This window comes from Oncorhynchus tshawytscha, linkage group LG22 (assembly GCF_018296145.1).
Source record: "Oncorhynchus tshawytscha isolate Ot180627B linkage group LG22, Otsh_v2.0, whole genome shotgun sequence".
Taxonomy (NCBI): domain Eukaryota; kingdom Metazoa; phylum Chordata; class Actinopteri; order Salmoniformes; family Salmonidae; genus Oncorhynchus; species Oncorhynchus tshawytscha.
In genome coordinates this window covers 29,475,411-29,493,433 of record NC_056450.1, presented here as the reverse complement: position 1 = coordinate 29,493,433, position 18,023 = coordinate 29,475,411, and the positions used below count along the sequence as shown (strand labels likewise).

The window sequence follows — 18,023 nt, the reverse complement described above, 5'->3', positions numbered from 1 at the left end:
TTTTACTTGAATCCTTATTAAAACCAGGAAGTCCCATTGAGATAAATAATCTATTTACAACGTGAAAGGAACCCTGAGCAGTCCTGTATCGTGTGTAAATAGGACACATGAGCGAAGTGACCTTGCGCTAAGGGTGACATGTTGTGAGTGGGGGGTGTGTGTACAAATAGGGCTATCTTCTGTATACCATCCCTACCTTGTCACAACACAACTGATTGGCTGAAAGGCATTAAGAAGGAAAGAAATTCCAAAAATGTACATTGAACAAGGCACACCTGTTAATTGAAATGCATTCCAGGTGACTACCTCATGAAGCTGGTTGAGAGAATGCCAAGTGTGTGCAAAGCTGTCATCAAGGCAAAGGGTGGCTACTTTGAAGACTCTAAAATAACACTTATAACACTTAACACAAGGTGCACCTGTGTAATGATCATGCTGTTTAATCAGTTTCTTTATATGCAACACATGTCAGGTTGATGGATTATTTTGGCAAAGGAGAAATGTAAACTAACAGGGATGTCAACATATTTGTATATTCTGTTATAATCTCCACCCGGCACAGCCAGAAGAGGACTGGCCACCCCTCATAGCCTGGTTCCTCTCTAGGTTCCTTCCTAGGTTTTGGCCTTTCTAGGGAGTTTTTCCTAGCCACCGTGCTTCTACACCTGCATTGCTTGCTGTTTGGGGTTTTAGGCTGGGTTTCTGTCTTCTATTGTGTTATTGACTCTACGCTTGTTTATTCCATGTGTAACTCTGTGTTGTTCTTTGCTTTATCTTGGCCAGGTCACAGTTGTAAATGAAAACCTGTTCTCAACTAGCCTACCTGGTTAAATAAAGGTGAAATAAAAATTTAAAAATGTAAAGAAACACAATACACCCATACCTAGAATTTTTTGATCATTTAAAAAAGCAATAAAACTGAAATATCACATTAACATAAGTAAATAGTAAGTAAATGGTTCAAGTCCGGGCTCTGGCTGGGCCACTCAAGGACATTCAGAGACTTGTCCCGAAGCCACTCCTGCGTTTTCTTGGCTGTGTGCTTAGGTTTGTTGTCCTGTTGAAAGGTGAACCTTTGTCCCAGTCTGAGGTCCTGAGCGCTGTGCAGCAGGTTTTCATCAAGAAACTCTCTGTTCTTTGCGCCGTTCATCTTTGCCTCGATCCTGACTAGTCTTCCAGTCCTTGCCACTGAAAAACATTCCCACAGCATGATGATGATGCTGCCGCCACCATGCTTCACCGTAGGAATGGTTCCAGGTTTCCTCCAGACGTGACGCTGGTCATTCAGGCCAAAGAGTTCAATCTTGGTTTCATCACACCAGAGAATCTTGTTTCTCATGGTCTGATAGTCTTAAGGTGCCTTTTGGCAAACACCAAGTGGGCTGTCATGTGCCTTTTACTGAAGAGTAGATTCCATCTGGCCACTCTACCATAAAGGCCTAATTGGTGGAGTGGTGCAGTGATGGATTGTCCTTCTGGAAGGTTCTTCCATCTCCACAGAGGAACTCTAGAGCTCGGTCAGAGAGACCACCGAGTTCTTGGTCACTTATCTGACCAAGGCCCTTCTCCACCGATTGCTCAGTTTGGCCGGGGGGCCAGCTTTAGGAAGAGTCTTGGTGGTTCCAAACTTCTTCCATTTAAGAATGATGGAGGCCACTGTGTCCTATGGGACCTTAAATGCTGCAGATATGTTTGGGTACACTTCCCCATGTTTGTGCCTCGACAGAATCCTGTCTCTGAGTTCTACGGACAATTCCTTCGACCTCATGGCTTGGTTTTTGCTCTGACATGCACTGTCAACTGTGGGACCTTATATAGACAGGTGTGTGTCTTTCCAAATCATGTCCAAGTAATTGAGTTTACCACCTGTGGACACCAAGTTGTAGCAACATCTCAAAGATGATCAATGGAAACAGGATGCACCTGAGCTCAATTTCGAGTCTCATAGCAAAGGGTCTGAATACTTCTGTAAAAAAACATGTGTTTTTTCTTTGTTATTACGGGGTATTGTGTATATATTGCAGAGGAAATGGTTTTATTTTAACCATTTTAGGAGGGGTCTGAATACTTTCCGAAGGCACTGTACATGTCACGGGATGCTTTTCACAAGGAGATATTGTTTTGCATCAGGATTCCCGAGCAGGAAACGCATATGGGATTTTCAGTGTGCTGGTTGGCTATATTGACGAAAAACTGATTCCATATGGGATCGAATGGTGGGCTTTTACACAGATGGGGTTCCATTTATCACGGGAGAGCGGCCAGTCCTCTGCACTCAAGTTCTCCCATATGGACGCATTTTATGATCCACCGAGAGCAACTGGCGGCAAAAGAGCTGTGAGCACAGAACTGGGAGATATACTACAGCAGGTAACTTTGATTGTAAACTATATCAAACCACATCCACTGAGCACATGCCTGTTCATGAAACTATGTGGAAACGTGGGATCAGAGCATGATGATGTTCTATTTCACACTGAGGCTTGGTGGTTATTGAGGGGGAGTGATGAAAATATTTTTTACATTGAGAGAGGAGCAGTTGTTACTCACAATGGATATAAAAAAACAGACTTGGTTGACTTTCTGTGTAATGAATAGAAAATAACAGAAACCAGTATCAGTATGATGCTCAAATCCAACGCTTTGAAGAGCACTTTGGGATGGACCTACTTCCCAATCCGTTTCACTGTGATCCTGGCTCAGTTGACATGCCTGTAAGTGAAATCGAACAGATGATCGAGCTGTCATTTGACCGAATGCTGCAGAAAACGCAGTCATGGGTCACTACGGAGGATTTTCAATTCCTGACCCAAAAGGAATAAATAGTGTTCAAAAAGAACCTGGAAACTAGAAAACATCTGACTTCTGACTTCAGTGCACTTGAGACCACTGGGACCTGGGAAAGAAAATCCTTTTGAACAGTCACCCAACTCGGAATTCCAACTCAGGAACACGTACCTCTTTCTAGAGTTCTGACTTTCCGACCTAAAGATACCTGATGTCATGCTTTGGCCTCATATTTTCCCAATTGTCTTGAAAGAACCATAAAATTCATGGTAAGCCATGGCAGTGCTTGAGGCGTCACTACAGACCCGGGTTCGATCCCAGGCTGTGTCACAGCTGGCCGTGACCGGGAGACCAATGAGGCGGCGCACAATTGGCCCAGCATTGTCCGGGTTAGGGGAGTGTCTGGCCGGCCGGGATTTCCTTATCCCATCGCACTCTAGCGACTCCTTGTGGCAGGTCGGGCGCCTGCAAGCTGGTGTTTCCTCCGACACATTCTTGCTGCTGGCTTCCGGGTTGAGTGAGCAGTGTGTCAAGAAGCAGCGCAACTTGGTAGGGTCGTGTTTCGGAGGACCCATGACGCTCGACCTTCTCCTCTCCCAAGTCTGTAGGGGAGATGCAGCGATGGGATAAGCCTAACTACGAATTGGCTATCACGAAATTAGGGAGAAAAAATATATAATAATAAAATAAAAAATACAATGGTAGGCTACTCTTTGCCAGCTCATATCTGTGTGAAGCTGGATTCAGTGCTCTCGTCTGCATTAATACCCAATATTGATCCAGGCTGGATGTGACAGCAGAGATGAGGTGCACATTGTCGACCACACCTCCTGACTTTGAGAAGCTCAGATGCGACACGCATTCAACACACCCATCTCATTAGTGGTGGTGAGATAACAGACATTATGTCAGACTAATTTGCAATTAACTGTCCAACATTTAAAAGTATGTGAGTATGAGTTGGGAAAATCAGAAATACTGTTAGAATGTTTTTCAATTGGCTGCCATAGCCCCAAATAAACAAGTAAATACCAGCTATTATTACATAATTTCTTTCACATGGATGGGGTCGCAAGAATTTTCAGATATGGGATATTTTCAGATATTTCAGATATTTCAATGACACCTTCTTGATGAATAAATCAAATTAAAATGTTTGGTTGTCTCTCTATAATACTAGCCTCGTGGCTTTAGCTAGTCCAGATTGGGAGATTGGGAACCTATCTCATAACTACTTATCAAGCCATTTCAGACTATCAATCAAGTTAGAGTAGCTTGTCTAACTATCTTAGCTGCCATGCCTGCTGGCAAGGTTGCTAGACTTTAGAAAATACAAAAATTGCTTTAATTATTGGGTTATGAGACTACATACAAGGGTGGCAGTTGTAGCAAACTCCTAGGCATACAAGTTCTTAAAGAATCAATTTGATTGATAAAATAAAATGACAATTGAACAGGCAAAGAGGTATGCTATATATATTTTTTACATAGAATTAGCCACAATGATTATGGCGTTAGAGTGCTAGAAAAAGCTGTTTCATTTGTTTGAAAAATTCAAAATTCTCTGATTTCCTATCACCCCCCCACCCTTGTGAAATTCATGCCCTCTCTAAAATAATGGGTGCATGATGCCCCTGCCTGTATGTTTACATGTGTGTGTGTGTCCTGCAGCCCTCCCTCCAGTAGTCTGCTTATTGTCATGTGCATCATAGAGGGAAAAGTTGTCCACATGTGTGTCCTGTGGTCCTCCCTCAAGTACCTGACCAGCATGTTCTTTCACGTGTTCATGTAGAGGTTGTGGGAATATGTCCTGTGTGTGAATGTGTCCTTTTTGTGTGTGTCCTGTGTGAGTATAGAGTGTTGACTGTGCGTGTAGCAACCTGATCTGTTTGTTGTCGCGGGTGTCGTAGAGGGAGAAGAAGACATCTGCGTCCTCGCTGATGGTGTTATAGGTGAAGCTCTTCAAGTTGATGAAGAGGTGGTGCTGCACCGGAACTTGGCAACCATCTCCATGACGCTGACGCATGTTGTCGCCCTGAGAACGAACGGACGACGAACACTAACAAGACAGGTCCTTACTGTGGGGCAAAGCTCCGACTGCGCTGCACACATGCTATGTACAGTGAGGCAAAAAAGTATTTAGTCAGCCACCAATTGTGCAAGTTCTCCCACTTAAAAAGATGAGAGAGGCCTGTAATTTTCATCATAGGTACACTTCAACTATGACAGACAAAATGAGAAAAATGAATTTATTTGCAAATTATGGTGGAAAATAAGTATTTGGTCAATAACAAAAGTTTATCTCAATACTTTGTTATATACCCTTTGTTGGCAATGACAGAGGTCAAATGTTTTCTGTAAGTCTTCACAAGGTTTTCACACACTGTTGCTGGTATTTTGGCCCATTCCTCCATGCAGATCTCCTCTAGAGCAGTGATGTTTTGGGGCTGTTGCTGGACAACACGGACTTTCAACTCCATCCAAAGATTTTCTAAGGGGTTGAGATCTGGAGACTGGCTAGGCCACTCCAGGACCTTGAAATGCTTCTTACGAAGTCACTCCTTCGTTGCCTGGGCGGTGTGTTTGGGATCAATACATGCTGAAAGATTTGAGTCCCTGGCAGCGTAGTGTGTTACTGATGGTAGGCTTTGTTACTTTGGTCCCAGCTCTCTGCAGGTCATTCACTAGGTCCCCCCGTGTAGTTCTGGGATTTTTGCTCACAGTTCTTGTGATCATTTTGACCCCACGGGGTGAGATCTTGCGTGGAGCCCCAGATCGAGGGAGAATATCAGTGGTCTTGTATGTCTTCCATTTCCTAATAATTGCTCCCACAGTTGATTTCTTCAAACCAAGCTGCTTACCTATTGCAGATTCAGTCTTCCCAGCCTGGTGCAGGTCTACAATTTTGTTTCTGGTGTCCTTTGACAGCTCTTTGGTCTTGGCCATAGTGGAGTTTGGAGTGTGACTGTTTGAGGTTGTGGACAGGTGTCTTTTATACTGATAACAAGTTCAAACAGGTGCCATTAATACAGGTAATGAGTGGAGGACAGAGGAGCATCTTAAAGAAGAAGTTACAGGTCTGTGAGAGCCAGAAATCTTGCTTGTTTGTAGGTGACCAAATATTTATTTTCCACCATAATTTGCAAATAAATTCATAAAAAATCCTACAATGTGATTTTCTGGATTTTTTTTTCTCATTTTGTCTGTCATAGTTGAAGTCTACATATGATTAAAATTACAGGCCTCTCTCGTCTTTTTAAGTGGGAGAACTTGCACAATTGGTGGCTGACTAAATACTTTTTTGCCCCACTGTATATCTATTCTGTGAAGGTTGTCACTGTGTAGTAGACATTATAGTGGATGTGGTTTGCAAGCTAGGTGATCGTTCACATTGAATGGATTTGGGTTTGTGTTTATGGTAGTGTTGATGGCAAAGTTGATCATTCAAAATGGTGCCATGTGTTTTACCAGTAAAATTATATTTTCAATTAAATGAGGGACAAAGTGTTGGTAATCATAAAAAATGGTGGCGTGTCAAGTTCTCATATACTGTATCTCAACTGGTTATCTAGCGTCGTAGATTTAATTGAGGTCATACCTGGTTTGTGCTTGGCTGGCCACTGTGTCGGCTGGATGCATGCTGTGGGGTACACAGAGGGAAAGAGAGAGATTTCAGTTTAGTCAACCCATTTTATTGCCTTCTTACTCATGATCAATAAACTCGTTTGGTTTGTACACCTCAAATCGGGCCTCACAAAGAACCCACACCTGTTGTATAGTACAGTGCAATAGATGCATGAAATCTGATAAAAAGGCGCCCACCAATTTTGCCAAGAGGCTGCTTCAGTGAGCTGTATCCCTAAAATAAGCCCACGAGGTACAAAGTTAGCCCGTGGGAGACAAGAGGACAAAGCCTGTATCACCTACACACACACATAATCACACACACACACACCTCTGTGCTCTGCAACCTTAGAGATCTCCTTTACTCCTGCCTGAAGAGGCGCCAAGGCCTGTGTATCCTGCCAAAAACAAGCTCAGTTTCATCGACAGAGTGAGGAGGCTTTTTGGCAGGGATGCGCCACGCTGTTGTTTCTGGGCCAAGCACTTACTGCACTAACAATCTTCCTGCAAAGCCGCAACAAACGGCACAGGTATAATAGGCGACCGCTGGGAAGTTGGACTATTGGTCAGACTGGGTCTACCATTTCCAAGATGGCTTCCCCCAAAACATGACATGGGCATCTATCTATCTACTCTGAGCAGTGACTACACTTAGCTAATTCTGGGTCGGGCTGAGTATTCTTTCACTGGAGGTGTAAACTTCGCTTAGAACTCCCTCCTACATTACTATAGTGTAGAACTCCCTCCTACCATACGTTACTACATTTTAGAATTCCCTCCTACCCTATGTTACTACAGTTTAGAACTCCCTCCTACATTACTATAGCTTAGAACTCCCTCCTACATTACTATAGCTTAGAACTCCCTCCTACATTACTATAGCTTAGAACTCACTCCTACCCTACGTTACTACAGTTTAGAACTCCCTCCTACATTACTATAGTTTAGAATTCCCTCCTACCCTATGTTACTACAGTTTAGAACTCCCTCCTACATTACTATAGTTTAGAACTTCCTCCTACATTACTACAGTTTAGAACTCCCTCCTACCCTACGTTACTACAGTTTAGAACTCCCTCCTACATTACTATAGTTTAGATCTCCCTCCTACATTACTACAGTTTAGAACTCCCTCCTACCCTACATTATTACAGTTTAGAACTCCCTCCTACCCTAAGTTTCTACAGTTTAGAACTCCACCCTACCCTACGTTACTACAGTTTAGAACTCCCTCCTACATTACTATAGTTTAGAACTCCCTCCTACATTACTATAGTTTAAATGTCCCTCCTACATTACTATAGTTTAGAACTCCCTCCTACGTTACTATAGTTTAGAACTCCCTCCAATGTTACTATAGTTTAGAACTCCCTCCTACATTACTATAGTTTAGAACTCCCTCCTACATTACTATAGTTTAGAACTCCCTCCTACATTACTATAGTTTAGAACTCCCTCCTACATTACTATAGTTTAGAACTCCCTCCTACATTACTATAGCTTAGAACTCCCTCCTACGTTACTATAGCTTAGAACTCCCTCCTACATTAGTACAGCTTAGAACTCCCTCCTACGTTACTACAGCTTATTGAAAATCCCAAGAGAACATTTAGGATATAACTTATTTATTATTTCTTAACTGGAGATGGGATTAGTTTACGTAACCCAGACTGTAACATGTAATTAATTTACAATAACCCAACGTGTGTGTTTTTACAAAACCTCTTCTAGGTTGTCACAGCGCATTCTCGCTTGTGAGAGTCACGTGCGTGCTGGGAGAGGGACAAACTCAATATGACAGCAGCGTGCGCTTAAAGAATAGAGGGGATGAAATGGTTAGATCCACAACAGCGGAGTCGCGCCTCTCATGAATCACCTTCCTATGGATGATTTGATAATCGGCAAATTCCCTAACACACACACACACATGCACACGCACTCCAAAACACCCTCACTCAGAAAATGCATACAAGACACACACACACACATTTACACGTTCATAAGAAGGCAGACACACGCAAAATCATATAGCACACAGGCATATGCACACACACACTCACACGCACACGTACATGCACACACAAACACGCAAACAGAATCCAACATTAATTTGCATAAACACTATCTCTGTGTCAGTGTACCATACAAATAAATAACTAACACCCACACACTTCTATTAGAATACTATCACACACAAGAGTCATATATGTGGAAGTACTCTATGCATGTATAATATCTGTGGAAGTACACTATGCATGTATAATATCTGTGGAAGAACACTATGCATGTATAATATCTGTGGAAGTACACTATGCATGTATAATATCTGTGGAAGTACACTACGCATGTATAATATCTGTGGAATTACACTACGCATGTACACTGCTCAAAAAATAAAGGGAACACTTATACAACACAATGTAACTCCAAGTCAATCACACTTCTGTGAAATCAAACTGTCCACTTAGGAAGCAACACTGACAATACATTTTACATGCTGTTGTGCAAATGGAATAGACAACAGGTGGAAATTATAGGCAATTAGCAAGACACCCCCAATAAAGGAGTGGTTCTGCAGGTGATAACCACAGACCACTTCTCAGTTCCTATGCTTCCTTGCTGATGTTTTGGTCACTTTTGAATGCTGGTGGTGCTTTCACTCTAGTGGTAGCATGAGACAGTCTACAACCCACACAAGTGGCTCAGGTAGTGCAGCTCATCCAGGATGGCACATCAATGCGAGCTGTGGCAAGAAGGTTTGCTGTGTCTGTCAGCGTAGTGTCCAGAGCATGGAGGCACTACCAGGAGACAGGCCAGTACATCAGGAGATGAGGAGGAGGCCGTAGGAGGGCAACAACCCAGCAGCAGGACCGCTACCTCCGCCTTTGTGCAAGGAGGAGCAGGAGGAGCACTGCACAGACTCCATGAAGGTGGTATGAGGGCCCGATGTCCACAGGTGGGGGTTGTGCTTACAGCCCAACACCGTGCAGGACGTTTGGCATTTGCCAGAGAACACCAAGATTGGCAAATTCGCCACTGGTGCCCTGTGCTCTTCACAGATGAAAGCAGGTTCACACTGAGCACATGTTACAGTCTGGAGACGCCGTGGAGAACGTTCTGCTGCCTGCAACATCCTCCAGCATGACCGGTTTGGCGGTGGGTCAGTCATGGTGAGGGGTGGCATTTCTTTGGGGGCCCGCACAGCCCTCCATGTGCTCGCCAGAGGTAGCCTGACTGCCATTAGGTACCGAGATGAGATCGGCCTGGTGCGGTTTGTCCTGGGTTCCTCCTAATGCAAGACAATGCTAGACCTCATGTGGCTGGAGTGTGTCAGCAGTTCCTGCAAGAGGAAGGCATTGATGCTATGGACTGGCCCGCCCGTTCCCCAGACCTGAATCCAATTGAGCACATCTGGGACATCATGTCTCGCTCCATCCACCAACGCCATGTTGCACCACAGACTGTCCAGGAGTTGGCGGATGCTTTAGTCCAGGTCTGGGAGGAGATCCCTCAGGAGATCATCCGCCACCTCATCAGGAGCATGCCCAGGCGTTGTAGGGAGGTCATACAGGCACGTGGAGGCCACACACACTACTGAGCCTCATTTTGACTTGTTTTAAGGACATTACAACAAAGTTGGATCAGCCTGTAGTGTGGTTTTCCACTTTAATTTTGAGTGTAACTCCAAATCCAGACCTCCATGGGTTGATAAATTTGATTTCCATTGATAATTGTTGTGTGATTTTGTTGTCAGCACATTCAACTATGTAAAGAAAAAAGTATTTAATAAGAATATTTCATTAAATCAGATCTAGGATGTGTTATTTTAGTGTTCCCTTTATGTTTTTGAGCAGTGTATAATATCTGTGGAAGTACACTATGCATGTATAATATCTGTGGAAGAACACTATGCATGTATAATAATGCATAGAAAATGCACATCTTGAGGGCAGGTTGACTTGAATTGGGATGAGTCTTGTCCTAGAGGCAGAACTGAGCTGCAAAGCCAAAATTGGCTATATTGTAAAAATCCATGAAAAAAAAAAAGTGCTTTTTGGTCTTAATTTAAGGTTAGGGTTAGGCATTAAGGTTAACAGCGTGGTTAGGTTTTAAAAATAATAATAATAATAATTGATGACTTTGTGTCTGTGCCAGCTAGTGACCAGAGCTGCCTCTAGAACAAGATTCATGACCTGCATCTTGAGGGTCACCGTTTTCTTAATGGCCAGGGGGTTGACAGATGTAACGATAATGGCCAGGGGGTTGACACAGTTAATGATAATGGCCAGGGGGTTGACAGAGATAACAAAAACGGCCAAGGGGGTGACAGAGATAACAATAATGGCCAGGATTTTGACAGGGCTAATGATAATGGCCAGGGGGTTGACAGAGTTAACGATAATGGCTAGGGGGTTAACAGGGATAACGATAATTGCCTGGGGGTTGACAGGGATAACGATGTGTAATACATTTGCATTCACACATAACACCCACATAATATGGCCATGTACAGAATGCACCAATTACAGAAAAAGTTTCATATGTTCACAGTACCAATTTGTAGAGTTCAGATACACTGATATGATCCTGATCCACCATTTCAAACTCCTTTCTAGGAACAAGGTCCAAGCCAAGGTGCCTATTGAGAGAGAGAGAGAGAGAGAGATAGAGAGAGATGGGGAGTCCACAAATCATAACATTAACCATCCAAGAAAACACAACTGACATTCAGAAAGCATTTCCTCATTAATAAGCACTGTCTGAACAACTAATTAGCTCATTGGCAGCACGTTAGCATTCATACAACTTCCCAACTAAACCGTGTTTTTATGTTGTATGCAGTTTAGCTAAATATACATATTTTTTAAGTATCTAAAGTTCACCCAAATCCATTTAACTAAGATTAAGGGAAAAGTTCAAGTTGACCCAACATATGGCCTTTTCATTTTAAGCTCTTCCTTGGATGATGAGGACGAAGCCCAGAGAGCTCTCTCTACGGGTGGCTACTAATCTAGTTGATAACTTAGGATCAATCAGTAAGGATAGCTCACATTAATTTATTCAGTAAGCACAATATAATTCACATGGCTTCCTCTTCTATGGGCACAGCGGGAATTTATATCTGATGTTGACAATGTTCTCATCAACAGCACAGCATCATGTCCAGGGCTCTAAATTACAATTTTCCTTGGTAGCACTGGTGCTCCAAACTTTAAAAAGATAGGAGCACAACATAGGAGCACCCGTAGGAGGGATAGAGCATGGTGCTGGCAACACCAAGGACCTGGGATCAATTCATTCCCCTTGGGGCCAACTATAGAGTATTGCATAAGTACTCTAATAAGTACTAGAAGCCTCTTCGGATAGACGCATCTGCTAAATGACTGTGTCATTACATTACATCTACATTATATACTGTAACATGATACAGTGTTATACACACACACACACACGCGGTCACACTCAATATGGTCTCTTGCCCATGCGATACAGTACAGTAAACTCACTCGTTGCCCCAGTCCAGGCGCACAGTGATGTGGCGTTTGATCTCTCTGGTCTGGTCTTGGGCCAGGTGACCCTGGATGAGCTGCCGGCGCAGGTCGATGAGCTCATTCATCACATGACGCAGTTTGTGGAACAGGTCCACCTTGTGCTTCTGTGTGGATCACATACACAACAATATGATCAAAACATAGAACATTGCATATGACATTAGATGGTTCAATACACATTGAGTCTTGGAGACTCCCACACTATAGTATGCCTACTGTATATTGGTCTGAACAATGACGTTTCCATGTTAGTACCCCTATGTTGATGAGAGTTCCCTGGTCTGCTATGGGAGAACCCAGTACCTCCAGCTCCAGGCAGCCTCATGATTCGATCCCTGGTTTTAAATATACTTCCATTATGAAACACACAGCTAACCAACTAGATACTGTCAGAGTGCAGGTGTTCCTCCTGACAGAAGAAGGTCAGGGTTATGAAAGTGTAATGAGTGTTAATAAAACACACTGTGACATGGCTGTGTCATGAAATAATTATGCCGGAATTATGCAGCTATTAAGGAAAATGGTTCAGTGAAGCCTGTTTCTCTGTTATTAACAACCAACAAGGATCTTTCTTTTCTACTGGAGGTTACATATGATACCATATGACAGAGCTAAAATACTCGTATAATTAATTAAGAAGATTTAAAAAAAAATACAAGTCCTACCTAGTTACCATATGAGTTCCACTGGAGGCTGCCTAGTGGTTATACTGGAGGCTGCCTAGTTACCATATGCGTTCTACTGGAGGCTACCTAGATACCATGTGAGTTCTACTGGAGGCTATCCAGTTACCATATGAGTTCTACTGGAGAATACCCAGTTACCATATGCGTTCTACTGGAGGCTGCCTAGTTACCATATGCGTTCCACTGGCGGCTGCCTCGTTACCATATGAGTTCTACTGGAGGCTGCCTAGTTACCATATGAGTTCTACTGGAGGCTGCCTAGTCACCATATGAGTTCCACTGGTGGCTGCCTAGTTACCATATGAGTTCTACTGGAGGCTGCCTAGTCACCATATAAGTTCTACTGGCGGCTGCCTAGTTACCATATGAGTTCTACTGGAGGCTGCCTAGTTACCATATGAGTTCTACTGGAGGCTGCCTAGTTACCGTACGAGTTCCACTGACGGCTGCCTAGTTACCATATGAGTTCCACTGGAGGCTACCTAGTTACCATATGAGTTCCATTGGAGGCTAACTAGTTACCATATGAGTTCTACTGGAGGCTACCCAGTTACCATATGAGTTCTACTGGAGGCTACCTAGTTACCATGAGTTCGACTGGCGGCTGCCTAGTTACCATACGAGTTCCATTGGAGGCTAACTAGTTACCATACGAGATCCACTGACGGCTGCCTAGTTACCATATGAGTTCCACTGGAGGCTACCTAGTTACCATACGAGTTCCTTTGGAGGCTACCTAGTTACCATACGAGTTCCATTGGAGGCTACCTAGTTACCATATGAGTTCCATTGGAGGCTACCTAGTTACCATATGAGTTCTACTGGAGGCTAACTAGTTACCATACGAGTTCCATTGGAGGCTACCTAGTTACCATACGAGTTCCATTGGAGGCTACCTAGTTACCATATGAGTTCTAACATAATTAATTAGGAAAATAATATTTTTTAAGTCCTACTCAGTTGACCTACAGGTGATACAGGGTTTCATCAGCCACAGCTTCATGGAAACAAACTTTTCTCCATGACCAAGGACATCACTTTTAATTGAGCAGCGCACACTACTTCCCAGGTTTGTTTAAATAAGTGCAAAGATTAAGCGCATCCACAACGTTCATGTACATTTAATGAGGGTAAACATTCCATGTTCTCAAACTGCTCATGGCTGTAGGAAAACAAAGATTTTAGTCAGAGTTGATGAGGCATCTCGGACGGCTGTTCTGTAAGGTCTAATTATGTACATTACAACAGATACACATTAATGCTCAAGCCATCGCTCCCTGAAGTAGCACTATGAATTCTAATTGGCAGCAAAACACCTCGAGGGCAAAACATTCAAGGAAAAATCTAATAAACTTGTCAACATCTAGCCAATGATACATCCTGCTTTTTATGGATGGTAACTGTGGTGGTGACTGGCTACACTGGCTACCAAACAGAGGGGCAGAATGAGTGCAGTGTTAAATCAATGGTTTGTATTAGTCGTGCTTGACAGGAAGTTACATCACCACAGTGCCGCCCCAGGCTCCTTGGCTCCTCTGAGCATGAGCAGTCCTCAGTGAGAGGTTACGTAAAAACACACTGCCAGCTCGACAACATCTCCCTCCTCTCAGCTCAGGCTGCAGCTACATTCTCTAGCTACATCCTCCTGGCTCCTGCCCCCTCTACACTTAGCATGATAAGGGTTTATTTAGGTCTCATGGAACATTTATAAAGTGAGAGGAGGATGAGGATGCTGGCTGAATGTACAGAACTGTATTGGGTTTTAAGTTGATGTTATAATAGACCATGACAGGTAAACATTAGCCTGGGCCAGATCTGTGTGGGCTTTAGCTATCTCTTCTGACTATCATTGGTATGAATGGCATGCCAACGATAGAGGAGTTGGCTACTGCACATAGAGATCTGGGACGAGGCTAGACAAAGAGCTGTGGTAACAGCAGAGTGACATACAGTGAAATTGCCTATGACATCTAGCTATCTAGGACATTATTCATGGCCAATGACTATTTTTGGTTTTACAGTAATATGAAGACATAGAGTGGAGTGACAGCCTTTAGGACATGTTATGGGGATTCATGGGAAGGGGCTGTATTTGCAGTACAGTGTGTTCAACCCCAATGGTTTCTTACTATCCCACAGTATCTTGCAAATAGACATGGGCTTTTCAGGTATTGAATGAGGTGGATGGAAACTGCATACTGTAGGTAAAAATGTCTCTCATCAAATCCCTTGAGCTGAGTATGTAATGCATGGATGGATGCAGCTCCTATTTCTTGTTCCCTTTCTGATGATCTTCTAACCCTGCACATTGCATCTAAACGGACCCAGTGTTTCCTCGACACTAGACAGAGGTCTCCCAGTGAAAGGTGAAACGGTACTCACCACATAGAGTTGCTTCCACAGCACGCCCCATTCCTGCAGGGTGGAGGTGGTCTCAGTGATGATAGGATCTTCCAGAGGCACCACCGTCTCACACAGCCTAGGGTGAGACACACAGTTATAGAAACAGAGTCAGACACTCAGAAATATTCAGATTTGACAGAGGGAAACAAATAGAGAAACAAAAACAGAAATAATTGAACGGACGCACAAACACACATGGATACATACACACACTCAAGCATGCATGCACACACTCACTCACACATACACACACATTTAGATCACTGCCCTGAGCTGACACTGTAATGGCATAACTCATGATTCAAAATAATATAACATTACACAGTAATGAGCTTTTCACTTTGTGAAATTAGGATTACAATGGATCATTAGAGCAAAAACACAATAGACATAATTTATTGTTCAGAGTGCCAACCATGAGACTAAATGTAAGACAAGAGAAAAACCTTCAGCAAGACAGAGAGAAGACAGCCAGGTTATGTTGTGAGATGTGGTTCTATGCACTGTGGTTTTGGATTCCATAATGTACAACTATGCATTGCTGACCTTTTACATTTTGTTCTATATAAAATGGGTCTAGTTAAAACCATAAGACAGTTCATTCATTACATAACAAGTTAAAATGATACTCTATATCTCCAGCATAGATGTGATGCATTGGGAGAACTGAGGAGAAACCGTACAGATGTACATGATGTTAATTTGAGCCAGTTTTCCACAGTAGGAAAATAATCTCGCAGCAACATGAAATGTGAATTATTATCTGGCTTCTAATTCATGGACATTATTTGTAGGGTTTGATAACTTTTTCTTTAGGGCAAATCAAGTCTGACATTTTAAAGTAGAAATTACAAACTATATAGAAGCCTTCTAAAACCTTGAATACACTACAAGTTTCAATTTCATGCTGTGTAGGAAAGTTCTCAGCAACAAAAGAGTGATCAAATTAAGTTCCTACATCTGTAGGTGTTTCACATCATTAACCACACTGAACAGCAATGCACATATCTCAAGTGCAACTCTGAGCGGGGAAGTGTCACAATACCAACTTCTGCACCGTTAATTGATGATTGGGCAAGTAACTGAAAGGTCGCTAGTTCGAATCCCCTAGTCAACTAGATACAAAATCTGTCGATGTTCCCTTGAGCAAGGCACTAAACCCTAATTGCTCTGGATAAGAGTGTCTGCTAGATTACAGAAATGTGAATTTAAATGTTAAAATGTCATTGTTTTAAAAGCAAACGAGAGCTCTCTGACTAGGTCCTATGTGCTATAGCGGCACTGGAGGGCGTTGGTGTAACACTGTGAAGTATCCTCCCAGTCCACACTGTGAAGTATCCTCCCAGTCCACACTGTGAAGTATCCTCCCTGTCAACACTGTGAAGTATCCCCCCAGTCCACACTGTGAAGTATTCTCCCAGTCCACACTGTGAAGTATCCTCCCAGTCCACACTGTGAAGTATCCTCCCTGTCAACACTGTGAAGTATCCCCCCAGTCCACACTGTGAAGTATCCTCCCTGTCAACACTGTGAAGTATCCTCCCAGTCCACACTGTGAAGTATCCTCCCTGTCAACACTGTGAAGTATCCCCCCCTCCACAATGTGAAGTATCCTCCCAGTCCACACTGTGAAGGATCCTCCCATTCCACACTGTGAAGTATCCTCCCTGTCCACACTGTGAAGTATCCTCCACACTGTGAAGGATCCTCCCATTCCACACTGTGAAGTATCCTCCCATTCCACACTGAAGTATCCTCCCTGTCTACACTGTGAAGTATCCTCCGTGCCCACACTGTGAAGTATCCTCCCATTCCACACTGTGAAGTATCCTCCCTGTCCACACTGTGAAGTATCCTCCCTGTCCACACTGTGAAGTATCCTCCCTGTCCACACTGTGAAGTATCCTCCCTGCCCACACTGAAGTATCCTCCCTGTCCACACTGTGAAGTATCCTCCGTGCCCACACTGAAGTATCCTCCCTGTCCACACTGTGAAGTATCCTCTGTGCCCACACTGTGAAGTATCCTCCCAGTCCACACTGTGAAGTATCCTCCCTGTCAACACTGTGAAGTATCCCCCCAGTCCACAATGTGAAGTATCCTCCCATTCCACACTGTGAAGTATCCTCCGTCCACACTGAAGTATCCTCCCATTCCACACTGTGAAGTATCCTCCCTTCCACACTGTGAAGTATCCTCCCATTCCACACTGAATAGTATCCATCCATTCCACACACTGTCCACACTGAAGTATCCTCCCATTCCACACTGTGAAGTATCCTCCCATTCCACACTGTGAAGTATCCTCCCTGTCCACACTGAAGTATCCTCCCATTCCACACTGTGAAGTATCCTCCCTGTGCCCACACTGAAGTATCCTCCCTGTCCACACTGTGAAGTATCCTCCCATTCCACACTGTGAAGTATCCTCCCTGTCCACACTGAAGTATCCTCCCATTCCACACTGTGAAGTATCCTCCCATTCCACACTGTGAAGTATCCTCCCTGTCCACACTGAAGTATCCTCCCATTCCACACTGTGAAGTATCCTCCCATTCCACACTGTGAAGTATCCTCCCATTCCACACTGAAGTATCCATCCATTCCACACTGTGAAGTATCCTCCTGTCCACACTGAAGTATCCTCCCATTCCACACTGTGAAGTATCCTCCCATTCCACACTGTGAAGTATCCTCCCATTCCACACTGAAGTATCCTCCCATTCCACACTGTGAAGTATCCTCCCATTCCACACTGAAGTATCCTCCCTGTCCACACTGTGAAGTATCCTCCCATTCCACACTGTGAAGTATCCTCCCATTCCACACTGTGAAGTATCCTCCCTGTCCACACTGTGAAGTATCCTCCCTGTCTACACTGTGAAGTATCCTCCCTGTCTACACTGTGAAGTATCCTCCCTGTCCACACTGTGAAGTATCCTCCCTGTCTACACTGTGAAGTATCCTCCCT

The 18,023-nt window shown here is 43.6% G+C and overlaps 1 protein-coding gene across 3 annotated transcripts in view; it reads right to left on the bottom strand.

Moving 5' to 3' along the window:
* LOC112221324 (dedicator of cytokinesis protein 3-like) overlaps positions 1 to 18,023 on the bottom strand; it is an 87,204-nt gene that overhangs the window by 35,831 nt on the left and 33,350 nt on the right. For all 3 annotated transcript variants that reach the window (XM_042304057.1, XM_042304058.1, XM_042304059.1), the window contains exons 5-9: positions 15,032 to 15,128; positions 11,919 to 12,067; positions 10,966 to 11,050; positions 6,386 to 6,427; positions 4,668 to 4,846 (exon numbers count right to left, since the gene is read on the bottom strand). In XM_042304057.1, coding sequence (XP_042159991.1) covers positions 4,668 to 4,846; positions 6,386 to 6,427; positions 10,966 to 11,050; positions 11,919 to 12,067; positions 15,032 to 15,128 — 552 coding nt within the window. The remainder of the gene's footprint in view (positions 1 to 4,667; positions 4,847 to 6,385; positions 6,428 to 10,965; positions 11,051 to 11,918; positions 12,068 to 15,031; positions 15,129 to 18,023) is intronic.